General features: G+C 38.2%; 1 protein-coding gene across 12 annotated transcripts in view; it reads right to left on the reverse strand.

The window, feature by feature from the left end:
- MAGI2 (membrane associated guanylate kinase, WW and PDZ domain containing 2) overlaps nt 1–20,418 on the reverse strand; it is a 701,395-nt gene that overhangs the window by 219,786 nt on the left and 461,191 nt on the right. For all 12 annotated transcript variants that reach the window (XM_058021985.1, XM_058021981.1, XM_058021983.1 and 9 more), the window contains 2 exons: nt 16,935–17,148; nt 5,418–5,497 (listed from right to left, as the gene is read on the reverse strand). In XM_058021985.1, the coding sequence (XP_057877968.1) occupies nt 5,418–5,497; nt 16,935–17,148 (294 nt within the window). The remainder of the gene's footprint in view (nt 1–5,417; nt 5,498–16,934; nt 17,149–20,418) is intronic.

Consider the following 20,418-nt stretch of genomic DNA (forward strand, 5'->3'; position numbering starts at 1 on the left):
ATGCTATAATACTTTACACATAAAGGGCCATTAGCAAAAATAATATTTCATATCTCTATGAACATTTTCAGCTGTGAATCTCAGTCCACTTTACAAGCAAATAATCTTTACAGGCACATGAAAGATGTGTTTATATAATCCTCTTTCATAAAACTCAGAAATTGGAAGTGATTTGTTTTCATATCACCATGAAGCAATTACAATGAAAGCCTGTGGTTTTCTTCACAAAAGACCATGGGACAAGACAGTAGCTTCCTTGACCTGCATTTAGCAACCCCTAAAATCCTCAGAGTGCTGGAAGAGTTACTATGGGGTTGCCACTACCTCCAAAGACAGGGATCCTTGCAGGCTGTGTGCCTCTGGGTCCCTGGCATCTCCCCATCTAATGCACTATCTGGGTGAGCAGTGGGAGCAGTGAGTATGAGAGAGCCAAATGCTCACTAAATAATCAAGGAAAACAATTTTTTTCTCTACTTTTACTCCTTCTTGTCCTTGCAATTACCAGCTCTATTTAAGATTACTGTTAGCACTCTACAGGGATTTGGATGGCTGAGACTGTGAGAAACTCTAATGGTTCTGAAGGCAAAGTAATACTCAGTAGTCCATTGCAGCTCAAAGGACTTATCTCTTACACTGATAAGTGTCATCCAAGGAAGCTTCACTCTATGCAAGACCTCCATCCAGAGAGATACCAGAATGCTGCCCAGGGCACAGCCAGCCAAGGCATGCACATCTGGACAGCTGTTTTGTCTGAAAACTTATCCAAGGATGAAGAATTACTCTAATAAGCTGTGTCACTGAACCAGGCTGTCCAGAAAAGTGTCTTCTGGACTCCCAGGAATGAGGTGACCCTTTTCTTATTTTTATTATCATTATTGTGAGTTTGGCATGGAAGAGTGTTTTGGTCAATGAATGCCCAGATGGTGTTGCCAGCATGAAATGCCCTTCCAAAGGTCATAACGGTTCAAAATATTTTGTTATGATTTAATTAATGCAAATTGAAAATGCAAGCAGAGAAAACCACGTTCAATATGTCAAAAAATGACAGAAAAAATTTCATTGCGATCAATATTATTGCAAGTAATGCCAGTTCCATTGCATTACATGATTAAATAATACTTAAAATGGGTTTAATAATCTGCAAAGGGAATTCAAAGTAAAAAAAAAATAAAATAAAACCTATTTGTAGGAAAGTATGGCAACTATTTGTAGGGTTAATGGCAACCCTCTACAGGTTGCCATTAACAGGTATCAGAAAACACAAACTGTATCCATATGAGATAAAAATTCTCTACGTGGCTTCCAGCAAGAAATATGTGTGAGGGAATCAAGAAGTAATGCTTTGCCCATAAACCCAGCATGCCTATGCCCAAATGCATCTATAAAACAACAATATGAAAGGTTGGTACATGTTACTGCAGCATTGTGAGGAATCAGGTAACCAATGCTGAATTCTGGAGAGCTGTGTGGGGCAGTGAGAGCATCAAAGGCACTGCCTGGGACTGCAGGAATGGGGAATACACAACCCAAAAAAATGGGATGGGCTGGGTTTCAGTTCAACATGAAAACACTGAAGTGCAGCAGCCTGTCTTCATGCAGGTGTTCACACTGGTGAATCTGGGGTCTGTGTCCTCTAAGTGCCAAAGCAGAGCTGACATTTGCAGTCAATGAAGTATTAAGGCAACTCAGCGCACCCTGCATAAATATCTATATTTTGCAGTCAAGTTGGTGGGTGTAGAGGAGATGGAAAGACAGATGATGGATGAATGCTAGGTGAAATCAAAGTTTTATTTATAGTTGTTGGCCTACTCATATTTGAAAACTAGGGGATGGGAGAAAGGAGGTTGACATAAAAAGAAAGAGAGGGTTAAGAGTGATAGAGACTATGGAATGGGATGGATTAGTAATGAAATTAGGGAAATTTTTAAAGGAAATAAGTGAAACTTGATATATTTGATCCCAGGAAATTTTAAGAGCTGTTTAATCCCCAGATTGGATGCAGAAGAAATTGTTGATTTTTCTCCAGAATAAAAGTTCTCTAAAATGAATTAAAGACTTTAAAAAAATTAATTGTTATATTTCTTAATTACAAATGAACTTTCTAAAACCTGTGATATTTCATGTCATTACAGCTGAGCTGCCTTTCAGTATTAGACTGCGTTTTTACTGTCTTATGGGACTCATCATTCTTTTCCATGTTCTCTCTTGAAGAACAGACTCAGTTAGAAGACCACTCACATAATATACCTGTAATCATGCAAAGCCTGTGAATCTACTATGTTAAATGACTTTACAGGAAGTTTAGCAATGAGGGAATCCAGCTCACAGATGCAAAGGGGGCAGAACTATAACTTCTCTAGTACTCTACACATAATAATTGTTTAACTAATTTTGATGTGAAAAAAAAAATGAAAGTAGTATTTAAATCCAGACAACAAAAAATATTTAACTTACATTTTCAGCAGGAAAAAACCACAATTATTTCTATTAAGGTCAAGATTTTCTGGCGGAAATCAGAAAAGTGTAAAAAATTGCAGCTGCTATTGTAGAACTGCCAGCTATTTTTGCTTATTGCTATTATGAAACTCAGATTGGCACCATAAAAACAGAGCATAAGAGGTGGTTCTTGCTTCAAAGTCCTGCCATCTAAGTAGTTCTGACAGAGCAAAAGTCAAAGTAATTTGCTGAAACTCACACAGAAATTCTGCGACAGAGAGACAGAAATGAAGATCATCACTTAAAATCTCCTGACCTACACAGGGATTTCGAGCAGTGGGTATCATTAAAGAAAAACAGAAGGAGTCCACAGCACACATTTAGGTGAAGAAAGCTTGACTTGGTAGAGCTTGTCAATCTCTTGGCAAAAGCATGTGAAAATTTTTAAGAGGAGGGATGTGCTGGAAGGTTGATTCAGATTTTGTGAAAGGGAATGAGCAAGCTCTGGGATTTGCAGCCACAGAAGCCAGAGATAATGAAGAAATCATATTTGTCAAAGGAGCATTGAAGAGCAGAAAGTGGAAGAGAGGAAATGCCTGGAGCAGAGGGGGCCCTCAATATCACCAGCCCAGAAGATCAGGACTCTGATATCCTGCTCTGCTTGGACATTGCCTGGTGTGGAAACTGCATGCTGGTGGCAGAATGAAGAAGGAAGATTTATCAGGATTTGCATTGAAAGGAGAACACAAAATTTGGGTTATTCACAATCAAAACCTGATAGCAGAATCTGGTAGATGATAAAGAAGTCATAATGTATCTCAGAGAATCAATACAAGTTTCAGATGTGGCAAAATGAATGTCAATGAAAAGCAAGAGTTATGAATGTAGTGATAAAGCATCAAGGTAGGTATAATTTCCTATTTAAACACTGATGTCTTAAATTTTGTTTCTCAGAGTAAAATATGCCAGAGTAAATCACAAAGTGTAACAGAAAATATGTTTGGCATAAAAAATCTACCAAGCCATAGCTGAAATTAATTATTGAAGTTAGATTAAATTTTAACAAAAATAACAAATCCCTGTGTGCTATAATAAAGTTCCTTGTCTTGGACTACTCTGGCAAGGTACAGTAATTTTAAGGCATATAAGTGATTTTGAAGAACTTTTTCCTCTGCAGGTATTAGATTAAAAAAAAAAAAGGTGCTTTTGAAAAACAGAAGAACCTTAGAAAAGATAGGATGTTGGAAGAACAATCATTGTAAGAATAGAAAATCTCTCCCTAAAGTCTTTTATGCATCACTCCAAGTACTTTGCATTAATGAGCTAAGCAACCTTAAAAGAACAACATGACCCAGCACACTATGGTGATTCAGTAATCCAGTAGTCAAATAACTATAAAATAATGCTTTTTCTTTAATGCACTGATCTTAATTTTAAATTGTTTCAGACACTTAGGTATTTTTAACATGTCAGTGCTGTTCTGATCTCAGTATACAACAGTTAACAGAAAAAAAGCCCAAAAAACCAGCACATATTTACTCCAAGTAACTCTGTGCAATGTTATTCCACAGATATTGGTGGATTTTTTCCTGCTTTTCCCATTATTATTATCTAAGGAGCAGGCAATGATATAGGTTCATGTAAGTATTGTGAGAGATTTAGAAAGCAAAGCTCCTGTGCCCTTGTTTTGTTTCAGTATCAGACCTCTATTGTAATCACTGTAGAATTTAGTCTGGGAGCTCATGTTGTCTGTGCTAGAATAAGCATCACAAAATCATTCAGACATGTAATTTCTGATGTCAGAAGAGAACGTCAGAATTGCTGCTGAAATAAGGAAGCTATTTTTGGAGTACAGCAATCTTTCAAAAAAAAGCCATTTACAAAAAAAATCCAACCCGGGAACATTTTTTACCAAACCACTGACCCTGCAATTCATACAGCCAGCAACTCCTCAGTGACCTCTTAATCAGCCCTGAGTTTCCTTTCTGTTTATAGCATTTACGTTAACCAAATGAATGTGTTTTGGAAAATTTAAAATAAATCAGGTGCAGTATATGAAAACTTATGAACACATTTAAAATATTTTAAAATGCTTTGAACTAATGCACATAGCATGCATGCATTTAATGCTCTGTATCTCACAACAATAAAATAAGTAGCTGTATTTAGAAATCACAACATCTTAACTGACTAATCTGACATGGAAGTATAAAACAATGAAAAAAACCCCTTATCAGAAACAGATCGGTTACAACACATCCTTGCCTTGACTTTATTAAATGCTTTAAATACTGATAAACTTTACCAGATAAAAATCAGAAATTATACTGGTATGATCTGTATTATTTCAAATCTCTGAATCTGTCAATATAATAATCTCTCCTGCAAAACAGCCACAGCTCCTTTAAGCATCCTCAGCAGTACGTATGCTTTTAAATTTTAAGGCATTAGCAATGTAGTACCCCCCCAAATCCAGCCTTGAACTCTGACAGACACTGATCTCTTTTCTCCCTCCCACACCCTGTTTTATCAGACACTATTTTGTTTAAATTGGCTATTAAATAGCATAGCACTGTACCTTTAAATACAAATCAAACAATATTCATATTCCCACGGTGCTGCTAGTTTCCCTTATGCATTGAATCGCCTGTAGATTAAAAGCTCAGAATCTGAAAAGGATTCTGTTCTGCAGACCAAAGTTCTCTGTAGGAGATGAGGGAGAGGGTCAGTCCCGGAGTCACACACACAACAGGCAGAAAACACACTTGTGATCCTCAGCTTTGGATAGCATCAGAAAGGGGAATAAAAAGCAGAAACACATGGCACACTGAGAACTGGTATCACTTATGGCTTCTAACCAAAGCAGCAATTAAACACCTTTCATCATTCCCCCAAATGCCTGATTTTTGTAAGAACTGAAAGAGACACACACACACAAAGGAAAATCCCCTCTGAGCAGCAAGGAAAACTTAATCACCTACCATTTTCTTTGCACTCTTCTGGAGGTTTAGCCTTTTTCGCAAGTCGTGGATCCAGCCATGATGTTGTCTTTGTGTTATGGCTGAAAAGAAAAGAGATCACTCTGAGCAGACACATACTGAAAGGAATCAAGTTTATTCCTTAAGAAAAAAGGGTTAGTCCAACAAAATTGCAATCGATACACTTAATTTGCTTACTGGTTCTAAGTAGCCCTGAAGGAGGTGTAAGAGTAATTGTGCAAGGCAGTTGTAAATTTGGCAACCTCAGCTCCCTGTCCTCAAAGCAGCTATTTTTATTAAAATCAACTAGAATGTTGCCAAGTTAACCTCATTGAAAATGCAGAACTCATCCAGAGCAAAAGGAATTTATTACAAATACAGTGTTCTGCCGTTGATCGAGTGCAGGCGACAGGATTCTGTACCATTCTCACAGTTTTCGGATAGAATTATTTTCGTCTTAAACCTGTCCTTTTCATAAATACAGGTTTGTTATTTCTCTCCAGCAGCAGTGACAAGGCATAGCAAAAGTGATGCAAATTACAGCATGCTCCTGCAAAGTCTACATTTCCGGACAGGGTGATTAATGATACTTTGTTAAACAAACCTTTATCTCTCCATATATAATCCTTCTATAGAGATAAAATAGATATGCACAAGCTGAATGAATCACGTGGCTGCTTTCTATACTCAGAATAGATCTTTGAGAAATCAGCCATCAAAGAGCATTGAACTGGCAAAAATTGTTTTCTGGGAGATTATTTTGCCAAATGAATTGATACTTAGCACAGCTAATGAGAGTTAAAAGCCAGATCCTTTCTATGTATACTTTACCCATAAGCAATTAAATTTGGAGCCAAATATCGTAAACATGTTAAAGAAGACTATAAACCTGAAAATGATGTCATCATTACTCCTTGATTTTTTGAGATGCCTTTCCTACAATACCATCATTCAGAGACACTTCTAAACGATGTTTCATTTATCTGAGACATCCTAAGAGGAAGCTCATTCCATACAATACTGAATTATTTTGTTTATTATTAATTTGCTGTGTCATTTTAAAGTGTGCTTATGATTTCTCTTATAAACATTGGTACAAGGTGTACAAAACCAGGAGACCTGGCAAAAATGGATTAGGATGTAACTGTTTGTGAATTTCTTAGTTACTGATACAGTCCTTGTGATCCCAACACCACTGGTTCCCCTAGGGAAAAATAAATAAATAGAACCAATTCCTTCTCCCACTTTGTCTTCCATGGCAGACACATTTTCCACTGCCTCAATTTCTCTTTCTCTCTCAATACAGTGACAGTGCCTACTTCTCAGCAGAACTGTCACCATGTTAAAGCTTCCTCCACATTCTGAATGGGAAAGAAGGTAGAGCAGAGCTATGTATGGATGAAATGGCAACTAAAATGAAAACTGAGGCATTTAATTTTTTTTTCTTAAAAGCATTATCTAGTCTAGAACACCATTCATGACAGGTGAAGATGATAAACAAATCCTTCCCTTCGAGAGCTGAGCTATATTTGCAGATATGAAGAATGATGAGCCAAAGGCAAGGTGAATTTGAAATGATGCCAGCAGCCTGTGCTTGGTTGCAAGTGTAACTAAGACACTTTCTCAGAAGCTCAGAAGCTCTGCCTGTGGTCTCCTGTAGGGTGCATTTTTAGGCTGCTTTAGTCACAGCCCCACCACAGCTTGTGCTAACTTTAAATTAACTGGGGGAGATGCTCCAGCAGTGCCAGTGCTGCAGGACGGAGCTCAGCTTGGGCTCATCACCCCAGCATCCATCCACTGAGCTCCCTGGGTGCACCCAGCAGCTCATGCTGAGCTCCACACCACCAGGGATACCCTGTTAGCAGGGCCAGAGCTCAGAGAGAGCTTGGACATTCCTGGGGGAGCTGCAGCTGCATCTCTGGAGCGTGGGCATGTCTGCACAACAGCCACTCTCTCCCACATCTTAATTCTGAATTATTTTAGGGACCCCCACTGACTGCAGGGACTCAATTAGAATTACAGATAGTTTCCTATGACTTTAAAAGAGCAATATATATGATTACTACTAGCAATGTTTGCTGTGGTATAGAGCAAATCTCAAAGCATTTTACAAAGGAAATAAAAATAACCACCCCTGGTTTAGAGGCAAGAAAATGGAGTCACAAAGTCATGAAATTACTGTCCAGAGCCTCCAAAAAAACCAGTGACAGTAGCAGTGCTAAAAGCCAGCTCTGTTGCAATTCAACTGGCCAATATCCACCCATCAGACAAGCCCAGTTCACCAGCCCTGGAAACACCCCTAAAATATTTTTAGAAAGGGTTTTCAAGTATCTACAAAAACAGGTGCCAAACTGGAAACAAGACAAATTCAATATCAATATTTAAAAATGTGAATTAGTTGAATTGCCACCTTCAAGGCTTTAGGTGAAACTAAGAACAACAATCAGTTTCTCTTCCCTTTAGCATAAATGTGGCTTCCACAAAGCCAGCAGGACTGATGTCCCAGTTTTGTGCAAGATGACCACTTTAAACAAAACCATAAAAGAACTAAAAAATCAACAGCTCTTCCAACAGAAGAGTGATCCTTCAGTCTGCAGTGAAATTTCACAGAATGGAGATGATATTTCATTTAGATCAGCTCTTAGAGCACTCAATATCCTCTTCTAGGTGATATCTGTCAAACCTGTTCAGCTACTTAGTAACAGCAAAACTCATCCACAAGAACTTTTGTCTATAACAAATAATTGCAGAGGCAAAGAAGCATTTGAAATTCATCCCTCTTCTCCTTGCTGTGCCTTTTCTCTTGCCCTGCCTCTCCACCTTATAATCTCCACTAAACATACAATACAGTGGGACTAAACAACTCCAACAATGGAACTTCAAAGGCTTCTAGACAAGTACTCCAGTGGGTAAAAAATCCTTTCCTGCTCTGAAGGCAGGACTTGAAAGAAGGCACAGTCAACCCCACCTGACTTCTAACACCTCCACAGTCCCATTAGTATCCTCCTATGCTCTCCCTAGTGAGAGCTTGTTTGCTTGGACCATCTTAGCAACCAGGTACACAACACACAAACACTCCTTCAAGGAGGAGAGACAGGACAAATGTCACATTGCTCTCAGTAAAAGAGGGAAATGAGTAGCCCTGGAGTACAGAATTGTGGTTTTTATGTCTACTTCAGTCCTGCATGGGAGGTTTACTTGGCAGGGTATTCTTCCAGTCTCCCCTGTGTCAGCTATTCCCTCTTCAGCTCTGCAAAGGACCAGAATGTGTAAAAGCTAAAGGGAGACAACCTTTATCTCCTGTTTTTAATATAATTAAAAGGAAGCCTTGATAGGAAAGCTTCAGCTGTGGGAGAAGAGACTGAAGGAACAGTAAATTGTAAATTGGTCAAATTAACACTAATGGCAAGAGTAACATGAACACGTATCTGCTGCATAGGCTGTGCACACTGAATTCTCAAGCACTAAAAAACCTTGTAGGGGGCATAACCCGCCTACCTTATGACCAGGTATAATCAGGTGTGTCCACTTGGGAAGTCTTATAGACAGACCAGAAGGAAAAGGGGCTGGGGGTTTACAGATTAGTTATGAATGAACAGCAGATGAACTGCAGCAGCAGATGTCTCAAACAGGCATTTGGAGTTGTCAGTGATGGAATGAGAGTGATGAAACAAAAGCATCCTGTGAGAAATACAGCTGTGGCTCCAGCAATGTTTTACACTCACCAACGCTTCATTATTTGGCAATAACTATACCTTATCATTAAAAACATGTCTAGAAAGCCCACAATTTCAATAATTTCAACGATTTTGATTACTAGTTAGGACTACTGAGATAACTGCTGGCAAATCATCAATGCATGTCTTAAAATCTCTCTAAAAATCAACAGTAAAATCCTAATTTTTGAAATTTTGGAAGCAAAGTTTCCTTAACAAAGGATCCCTTTGGTCTTGATTCAAGCAGGTGGAGCATGGAAAGAGCACATCTTTTTAAAATTCACCCAAATTTGATACCTATGTACAAAACAGAAACTGCATATTGGCCTGAAGTGTATTGCAATTGTTTTTTTTTTTTTTTTAAAGTCATTCAGGAAAGCAGTGGAGCTTAATGTTTTGCCAAAAGTCAATAAAATAATTATTGGTGAACTAACTTAAATCTTCTCTCTTCACCAAGTATTTGCACCTAGCAGAAACAGTTTATTATAATCTGTCATCTGGTATTAGTTGCACACAATTTTAAATATATGTGGAAAAAAATGTTCTTCGGCTGGGTGAAGAGTGAAAGAAAGAGTGAAAGAAAGCATAGAATACTTCCCAGAAGCCTTGACTCAACCTCATGCTCTTCTCCAGATTTTCTTTGTGGCTCTGCTTTTAAGACTTCACAGAGACTGTTGAAATGCCTCTGTTCCCTGTTAATAGCTCTGGAGCTGGCTACCAGGCCAGAGGCTTTCTGGGAATCTCACTGGATACTACTCAATATCTTCAGGAAGTAAAACCACCAGGAGTGTGGCTTTTGTTATCTAACAAAGTGTTATCTTTTTATTATAATTATTTGTTAGACAGGATATTATTTTATTTAAGATTTGAGTATAATGGATTTGTGTTAACAAACTGTGAATTTAAAGCATTTTGACAGATAAAGTTTCTTGTACTAACAAAGCCTGTGGGCAATCTCTTGAAACATTTTTGAAGGAAATATAGAAAGTACTTACTGACAGAAATAGCCTTAATGTCATTTAAAAGCACTGCAGACCTAGTCTAAATTGTGCATCTTGCAAGATATGTACCTTGCATGGTATTGTGGAAAGCATTTCAAAATGGGCATTGTTTCAGTGTGTTTGGGGGCAGCACATATGGGTGTGTTTGGGTTTTTATTGAACACATTATATTTAAGCTAGTCCTTGATCTAACGACTTGAGCAAAGGGGAGCAGACATGAAGAAAATCACAATGCTCTGTAATGCCCTAACTTCAGCAATGCTCCTCCCTCCTTTTTCTTCATGCTGGAGCATTGCTTATCTGCAGAGATTTTCAAGTGGCACAATAACGATCTTCAAGTAATTTGTGTGTGGAGGTTCATGGATAGGAAAACAGAGCATTAAACCAGCAATTTTGCAACCCATCCATTGTGGGATGCTCCCTAAGCTCCTCGCACACATGCAGGAACAGATACAAAAGGAAGTTGTCCTCTGGCATTGGTTTGCATAGCAGCAGCTGTGAGTGCCAGCCTGCCTTGCATTTCACCATGTGCTCACAGTTCATGGTCCTTAAGAGACCCAGGTTTGGGAGTTCCTATCCTCTGAATCTTAGATGGCCTTGAGCAGTAGATAAGCACTTATGCACTCAGCCTAGAGACAGCAGCACTGCCTCTAGGCATTCACAGGAGCAGAAGATGCTTATGCATGACTTTTTGGGGAATATATAACTGCCTAAAGTTTCCTATGGTTATTTCTGCTGTTGAAGAAACTCTCTTTGACTGAGGCTGTTTAATTTCTGACAAAGAATGGGCTTCATCTCATGCGACTGCAAAAATTACATAGCTAATTGTGTAGGATTTGTCTCTCTTCAAGGGAGAGACACCTTTACAGCATAATTTATCTTACCTATCACCCAGCAGAACCACCTAACTATATGCTCTTAAGTGACATAATCCTGGTCATATCATCTCCCCAATGGCCTCTGGCTGTCACTTCTGAAGGGTGCTGGTTTTGACAAGCTCTGTGTCATTTCTTTCAGGATAATGGAGATGTCTTTGGCTGTTACTGTGCCTCTACAGTGGTGCTTTGGCTTAGATCAGGAGGTCATGTTGCAAATTAATCTCTCCCTCACTTATCCTCTTTTTCACATTAAGTGTTCTCCACTCTTGTAGCTCTTCAAGCTTTTCACCTGAATTTAAACCAGAAGATGCACAGCAGGAGCTCACCTAGTGCGCTACATTCTCAGGCATGCAGCCCACGGCACCTGAAGAGATCTAGAAGCTGTGCCTGCTGGGTCATCAGCACCAAGATGTGCTCACTCTTCTGATACTGCTAATCTATATACAGAAATGGCTTAGACCAAAAGGAGCTCAGGCTGGTTTTAACTCAAATCTGGTCTCATGAATGGAGTTCAGGGCCCAGAGGTGGTAGAAAACTAAGTGCACTTCCAGAGTCCAACCTTCTTTTCCATTTTGTCTGAAACAAATCCAATGTGGCCACACTGAAATGTGAGCCAAATCACAGTGTGTGAAGACAGCCAGAAGATTTCCTTCAAAAGTGGAGTCCTGACACAAATTACATGCTACTGCAGACAAAGTTTCGGATACCTTTACTTGTAGAAGCAGCTGTATTTTGGCAAATTAATTCTGCCCTTAAATATGGACAGGATGAATTAGCCTCTGGAGATAATTATCTCTCTCCATTGACCACAGAAGGAGTCTTGGCAACTGGTTTATGTTAGATACCTAATGCTATATGGCAAACCAGGTGAGCTGATTCTTCTAGTTCAATAAATACAAAGGAGAAAAGTTACAACAACACTACAAATATCAGAGGAAATGTGCTGGAAGATTAATTCTGCAGAGCACAGCAGCAGAGACCTTTGGGGGAAAGACTAGAAATAAGAAAGGAAAGACAAGAGGAGTTAAGCTGGCAGTTTGACCTGGATGTCAGCAGAGATAAAAACAGCAAGTGAGAGCAAGGGACAGCACACCACTAGTACAGACTGATAATGTCTTTATAACATCAATAGACAAGAGAAAAAAAAAAAAAAGAATTCATCATTCCACAAATTCTTTACAGTTCTACCATCTTCATGTTCCTAATTAACTTGTCATGAGGCAAGGAAGTGGTCTCAGGAGAAAAGATCCCTCTTTTCAGCTGCCTGTCCTGCTGTATGCCATGTTGAAGTCCAAAGTGTGCTAGAAATCTGACTTTTTATGCTGACCAAAACTGACAGATTCAATCCAACATATAAACAAAGAAAACCAATTATAATGATATTCACAAGACCCCTGATGGATCAAAATTGTCTATACAATGAATCTTACTGACACAAGATGGCTTGTTTCCCAAAGAAAAATCCTATCAGAAGTGAATATTATAACAGTATGTGAAAAAAACCAACAAATCCCTTCATCCTAATTGCTGCTTAATTCAAATAGTAGAAATACCCAGACAACCAAAACATTTCAGTATTATAGGCTGATACTCTGAGGTAACATACTCACAGAAATATGTTAGCTGAACTAACTTATAAAAGTTCCCGTAGTTACTGCAGGACATGAAAGTAATCTTGAGCAGGTAGAAGGGTATACTTCCACCCAGTACTTTTAGTATCTTACACTATAAAATAATGGTGTATCCAGGCTTAAATAAAATATCCTGCTTTGTGATGGTGTACTAGTGGAGCAGTCAGGAACAACTAAACACATGATGGTTCTTCAGGTAAATAAGATTTTGGGATAAATGTTATTCCTGCAGTCAAAAAACTTTCCTGTCTTAAGAACTACTATCAAGAAAAACTGATCCTGGTGAAGTCCATAGCAATATTCTGGTAGATGTACTCTTCAGATATCACCTGAAATTGCACCAGCTGTATTAAAAAACTTAATGGCTGTTTTTTTATAGTGAAAAGGAGAGTCCTTGGCAAAGGACTATTTTATAGCCGTTTTTCAGTCTTTTATGATACTTTCATAAAGAAAAAAAAATCTTTAGCAACTAGAAAAGATACTGCAACAGGTCCAAAAGGCAATGCTGACTATACTGTTTTAAGAAGTAGGTGTTGAAGTAGTAAGAGACCGAATGTCTGCAAGATGTACTGGAAAGTGTTTTGTTAAACCTTGTGCGGCCACATTCTCCTAAAATTCATCCACACAAGTAAAAAAAGATAATCCTTTAAAGATGTTCTATTGTGGCTTGCATTAATTTTAGACTTTTCTCCACTAAGAAAACCATTAATGTAGTATAAGCAATATATGATGTAATAATTGTTGAAGCTGGACAGTTGAAGGCCACATTTCAGGCTGACTGTACATGATAGCATGTGCACCTAGAATCCTGGTCCTTTCTTGTTTTGCAACGCTTTTGCATCACACTGGACCAACACAGCAAACCCTGATTGCTTGGGATCTAACAACCACACCTGCTGACTTTGTGAGGACAACACAAATTTGGGATCTAACAACCACACCTGCTGACTTTGTGAGGACAACACAGATTTGGGTCCCTAGTATGTGATTTGAGAGCTGTTGGCAAGGCAAGGTCTGAAGGCTATGGGAAATCACAGCCTTTCCTTAGCCCTGGGAGAGGGAACAGCTAAAAATCAGTGACGACAATGATTTATTTAAGCATGCCAAAATACACCACATTTATCAGCCATACTTAAAGCATGAAAGAAGGAGCAAAACTGGAGTGGTATTTGATGGCATTCCAATTTATATACAGTCTGTTAATTATTGCATGTTCTCATTAGCATATGTTCTGAGTGAAACCAAATGTAGGAGATGGAGTCCTATTTGTGTAGTGTGTGCCTGTATTTGAAAATTCAGATTCATATGTAAGGGAGGCTGGAAACAGCCCAAGAAATGTACTTAGGTAGCTCTTCCTGAAAAACACTGGTAAGTATTATGTTGCAAGAAGAGATGCTCATGTTCTGTCTGTGAATGCTAAAATAGGTAAACATAAGGTCATGCACCTATGTCAGAAAGGGAATGAAGGGAAGAAACAGAGCAGGACATGCTTTAAAATACAACCATCCTCTGAATCATTCAGTGAATCTGGTAGATGACAGGTTTTTTTGTTTTTGTAGTCCTTGAGGCAGAGGAAGTTCCTTCCACTGTGCTTTACAAAAAGTTAACTGAACCATTAATGATTAACAAATAAATAATCCTGTCTATAGACAATTATCTTTCCCCTTATGAAGTCACTTCCTCTCTCACTGTAAATCTGCCACACTATTCTGATAGCAGTTTTGGTAAGTGAGGTCACATCTGAATTTTAGAGGTTACTTTGAGGTGAATGAATGAAACTGCTGCATGAAATCTAGGACCTTTGGGTATACCTGTGACAACCTGGAACTTGAGATCGTTTGCTGCTGGAAGGCTTTAGCGTTTAAAGGCACAATTCACATGAGCCTCAAATAAAGCAATAAAAGATTGTTGCCTAGTGTGGCTTTTTTTTTCCCCACTTATTGTGATGTACACTTTAAAAATGTTTGTTTTTCATCTATTATTTAATAATCTAGTACAATCTTTACTACTGTTCAGGGAGATGTTGTTAGACAAATAGGTTTTTGTTGTCTTTTTATCTTTCCGTTTTTTTGTGAAAGCAAATGGAGTCTCTTCATGCCATTAACCAAAGTGACTTGTAAACAAAGAGGCAATTTAACAGCATCCCCACAGCATTACATTCCTACTTAACCCTGCAAAGGCTGTGCAATGTGAAAGCTCAAATGATCAGAGAGTTGTTCCTTTTGCTAGGATTCTAATAAATAATCTTTTTACAGATGTGCAATTGCATTTTTTTGCAAATATATTGTTCAAGATTATAATCCCAAAAGCAAGAAGCCCTTACAATAGACCTCCTATGCAGTCTGCACCTCTGATTGATTTCTTTGCTTTACATAACATTCATTTAGTGGAAGTGAATGATGAGCATTGTCAGAACTGCAGTGTAGAACAGAGCATTTCAAGGAAAGGAAGCAAGATGTAACATTAAAGGAATTTGAGGAGTGCAATGGCTGCTCTGTAGAGCATTAGGGCTATTTGCATTCACTGCATTTGTTACAAAATATATATTTATTTTCTATTAAATTACCTCCTGTAGTATTTACTACTCTCAGAGTTTGATGTGTTTTTTTGGTACCCATCACCCCTTCCCCCGTCCTCCAAATGTACCACAGGTTTTTGTTATAAGTAAAATAAAAGTGCCATATAATTCAGTCTGCTTTCTGTCAGAGCATTCAATATGTGTGGAAAAATTAAATTTGGGAGTAAGGTAAGAAGGAAACAAGGGTTTCAACTAGCCCTGAGGTCATCCTAGCTCTTCTCTGCTTGCTTGGACAAATTATAATTATTCTTTTTCTAGAATAGGCACATTTTTGCCCTTTTCAGCAAACACACTTATGTTGTAATAGTTACTGCTATTTTCAGCCTTGTACATGCCAGAAGCTATAGTTGGTCATGCCAGTATTCATTAAAAAGTCACATGCACAAACTTTATTCTTAAAATTTGCTTACACTTCATGTGATAGTCACAACATTTTAAATTAAATGCAGGATTCAAAGCATAATTGACACCACCAAATGTTATTTTCACCTACTAATAATCAGAATAACTGATAATGCTCCAAACTGAGACAGTTCCTTAAAGCAAACATACATGCTCCTTCTACCTCTGTAGTAGATTTCTACTGATGAAAATGCTGGCTTTTCCATTTTCTTTTTTTCTTTTGAGGAACAAAATGTTTTACCAGCTCAGAAATGTGCTGTATTTTTATCCTGGTAATTTACAATAATCAGAATCATAGAATGTGCTGAGTTGGAAGGGATCCATCCAGATCATCAAGCCCAACCCCTGCCCCTGTGCAGGACACTCCAATCACACCATATGCCCAAGAGCATTGTCCAAACCCTCTTAATTCTGTCAGGCCTGGTGCAGTGAGCTTTCCTGGGGCGCCTGTTCCAGAGCCCAGCCACCCTCTGTGGTGAAAAATCTTTTCCTGATATCCAATCTAAAAGTCCCTGACTCAGCTTTAGGCCATTTCCTTGAGTATCACAAGAGTGAAATCAGTGCCTACCCCTCTTCTTTCCCTTATGAGGAAGCTGCAGACTGCAATGGGTTCTACCCCCAGTGTCCTTTTCCCCAGGCTGAGCAAACCAAGTGACCTCAGCTGCAGCTCATAAGGCTTCCCCTCCAGACCCCTCACCATTCTCGTGGACCCCCTTGGAAATCTCTCTAATAGCTTAATGAGAGCATATAGAGCATAAAGAACTTTTATATCCATTACTTCAACGAGTTCATACTAATTAGTAACAGGTATGTATAGTCTACCAACAGGGAAAAGTTTCTACACATAACTAATTCTCACTATAGTTGTTTATTTTACTATTTCTATATACAGCATGGTCTCCCTCTACTGTTCATTAGCTAGCTTTTAGTCCACTCATTTTCCTTTCCTTTAACTGGAAAAAAGCTTCACCCTCTCCACCTCTGTCCACATAAGGAAGGACAAAACCAGTGATTGTGTTACTTTCCCAGCAGAAAGCACCAGAAAAGCAGAAAGGCCTTGCTTTTAACAGAAGAAACAAAAGCTTTAATTCCTACCATTAAAGGAAGCAGACAGGTTACCTATCTTAAAACCCAGCAGGCTTCCATCTAAATCACTAATGCAGGAATTGCCACCAGCCCTCAGGAGCCCTGACAGCCAGAACACTCCCGCTGTTTTAATGAGGAGGAGTGCAATGCTCCACTTCACCAGACAAACCCTTTCCCCACCCAGTTAAATACAATACAGCTATTAAAAATAGTAGAAATAAGACTTACTCAATAAAGTAGACTTCCCCCTTTTCTGTATAAGCCATTTCCCAGTTATCAGGCAGTGGGCCCAAGTCATCATTCTCTTCAGGTTTAGTCTGTTTTGTTACATCCATATCCTCCTTTGCCTCTTCAGGCTGACCATATCCTGGTGCAGGACAAGGCTGGGTGGTAGATGCCTCACCTGAGACAGCTGTACTCTTCTCTTCATGTTCACTTGATTCTACAAGATAAAAAAAATTACAGGTTTTGGATATCCAAGTTAATGGTGAAGAATTTACGGGGTGCAAGTCTCTGTGAACTGCCAGCCTTGAAATAAAGAGAACAATTCTGTTTGGTTTACACAAAGGTTCCTCTGATGATGCATTTTATTTGGAACACGATAAAAGAAAATAAAGGAATAAAACCAAACTGAAACAAGTTTAATAAAGTGTTCTGGCTCATTCTGTCCCAGGAGTCCTTCCAGACCAGCAATAAGCTCTGAGCAGAAGGCAGCTTCATATCCAGCAGCTCTACTGTCTCATGTCTTAACTTCTCCAACTATACTCCCAACCACATATATATACACACAAAAAACAACTACCCCACTGTTTTACTACAGACTACAGATCCTTTTCACTTAAAAATGTATGTGCACTAATTGCTTTATGTATCCATATATCAAATAAACCAATGATATCCAAGAGCTCATAGCAATATATTAACCATATAGAAAGTGGTTGTGATTTCATTGTTGGTATGACCTGTAGGAGGAGGCTTAGCTTTCCAGAGCCAATACCAAATGCTTCAACTTATCAACACTGTAGTGTACAGGAAAGTTCACAAAGATGAAAATTTATTAAATGATCTAACAGTGCATGCAGAGCAAGGAAGTATGCTGATACCACATGAAACATGCAGGAAAGTGGAAGACAGCTTGGGTGAAATGTTCTAATTAGTGATGCTTACAACAGCAAGAAAGAAGAGCAGGAAAAAATTAACAAAAACTGTTTATAAAGGTGTAGATTTTAATTAACCCACAGAATCAATAAATGTTCTGCTATGCCAAGCAGTGGTAAGAAAGAAAAGGTTTAGGAGAACTACTAAAGATTGAATAAGCAATACTAAGAATACAAGTAACAATTTTTAATGGAAAAAAAATAGTAAGTATAAGCAAAGATAATTTTAATTAAGTAATGAATTTGCAATGAGCTGCTACTTGAGGCAGAATTGTACAAAAGGTGAAAACTAGACTAAATTGTTAAGGATGAGCACAGAAAAATAACAGCAAAACAGAACAGTCAGTCTAGAAAGTGGGATATGGTCAGGACATTAGGACTAACAAGAAAACTTTCTGTAAGTGCAATAATAATAGTACCAAAAGCAGATTCCTTCTGCTATGTGGGAGGGAAGGAGAGCTGATAGTTTATGACGCATAAAAACCCCAAGGCAATTAGTGCTCTTTTTGCAAAAAAAAAAAAAAAAAAAATCACCTGTGATTAAATGACTAACATAATTAATATCAGCAATAGGGCAAAAGAAGGTGGAGTGGGCAGAGAACAGGTCAGGTGAAACACAGATTACCTAACTGTTCTCAGCTGGCAGAGCTGGATGAAATGGAACCCAGGGTACAGAGAGTACCACATAAGCAGACTCATGGAAAGTAATGCCAACACCTTCCAGACTTCATGGGGAAAAGAAACTTGGAAAGGACAAACAGAACCCTGGTTTCAGCAAAGTATATATTATTTGGGTTTTTAGAGTTTTAGATTTAGATTAGATTTTTAGTTTTATATTCTTAATTTCTGAGTACTTAAATTTCGTCTGAAATTATTTGCTCAATTAGGACATTTTGTCTTTTTGTAAAAAAAAAATAAAAATAAAAGGAGGAGGAAGACCCATGAAACTGTACCTGCACATCTTTCTAATTCCTAGGATGGGGAGTAAGAATCAAACCACTGACATGCAAACTCTTCAGAGGTCATAAATATTTGTCAAGACTTTTCAGGAAGAAATTATGTCAAACTAATCTTTTTTTCTTTATATGACATAGTAAAAGGTGCTGCTTCTTGGGCATAAATGGTATATACAGCTTTCATGATTTTAAAAAATACTTTTGACACTGACATATCAACCCTTCAGAATAGCATGAAAAAAACCCAGATTCAGCCTTGGAAATGGTAATGATCTACAGCTCTATATCCACACAAAGCTCATGTTGGTAAATCTTAACTCATGATTGAACTATGTGGAATTACAGTCATTTTATGCTATTTGGAAACATGAATCTATCTGTCTGTAGCATTTTCAAATATGTAAAAGCTTCCTGCAAAGCAGAGATTATGTATGGTCCCCACTTCCCCTGAGAATAGGACAACTTAATAATTGCTGAATAATTTTTGGGGTGTTTTGTTCTTTGCAAAGCAAAAGTCCTCATCTACTTCAGGCCTTATTAACACATCTGTGAGTTGTGTTTCTGAGGCTGGCTGCAGCCTTGACCACATCTCTACCACAAGCAGGAAAACATGCAGATTAAACTGAATATAAGACAAAGGTCACATGGCAGATATGAGCACAGCAGAACAAACTCATTTGGGGCAGAGATGAATCACACACAATGACTGTTGATCAGCCAATGTGTCTGAAGAGCACAGATGTGGTGACACTGCTGTGCCCTGGGATTTTACCATATCTTTAATATGTGTTCTTCCTCAAGATCTTATTTTCAACAGGCCTGAAGGGGTCAGATTCGTGATTTTCAATAACTATATTAACAAATCCCATCCATAATGATGACAAAAAAAAAGTGAAAATTGTTTCAATTATTTACAGTTTCATTGTTGAAACTTGCCATCTAAACATGCAAGAGGACCTTGTCACTTTATTCCTTTATTTTAATGCTGCAGATTATTCATGCAGAGAAGTTAAAAAACTTAGTGTCTCCATCCAAAAGAACCAACTAATATGAACCAAGTAATATCAGAAAATAAAAAAAATAGCAATTTATGAGGTGGTTTTAGCAGTTCTGAATAAAAATATTTAATATCTTTATACCCTTATTGTATCAAATTGATAATTTCTTAAATTCTGTACAGGAAAGAGTCCATCCTTTTAAAATAACTGTTGAATACAAGAGTAGTTTAACTCATGTTTGCCAATATATGTGAATGTGTCTTCTTGTAAAGATATAGCTTTGCAGCCTTGGAGTTTCTCCCTTTCCTGTAGAGCTGGAGCCATATTCGGTATCGGTGCTTTTATTTGGAGGCATTGCTGCCACTGACTCCGGACACAGTGAGAGCCAGGAGCTGACCTGGGCAAGGAAAGCAGGAGTCATGGAGAGCACAGGGTATTCTGTGGGTCACAGGATGTGACTTGGTTGTGATAAATTGAGCTTAGAGAACCTAGAAAAATCAATGGATACCAACTTAAATGTGTGTTTTTAAATTTTGTATTTTAAATGTGTGCGGTTTTGGAAGCTTTGTATGTTGTCTTCATGCCTCTGGCTGTCACTGCT

The sequence above is a fragment of the Melospiza georgiana genome, chromosome 4 (genome assembly GCF_028018845.1).
Source record: "Melospiza georgiana isolate bMelGeo1 chromosome 4, bMelGeo1.pri, whole genome shotgun sequence".
In the NCBI taxonomy this organism is placed as follows: Eukaryota; Metazoa; Chordata; class Aves; order Passeriformes; family Passerellidae; genus Melospiza; species Melospiza georgiana.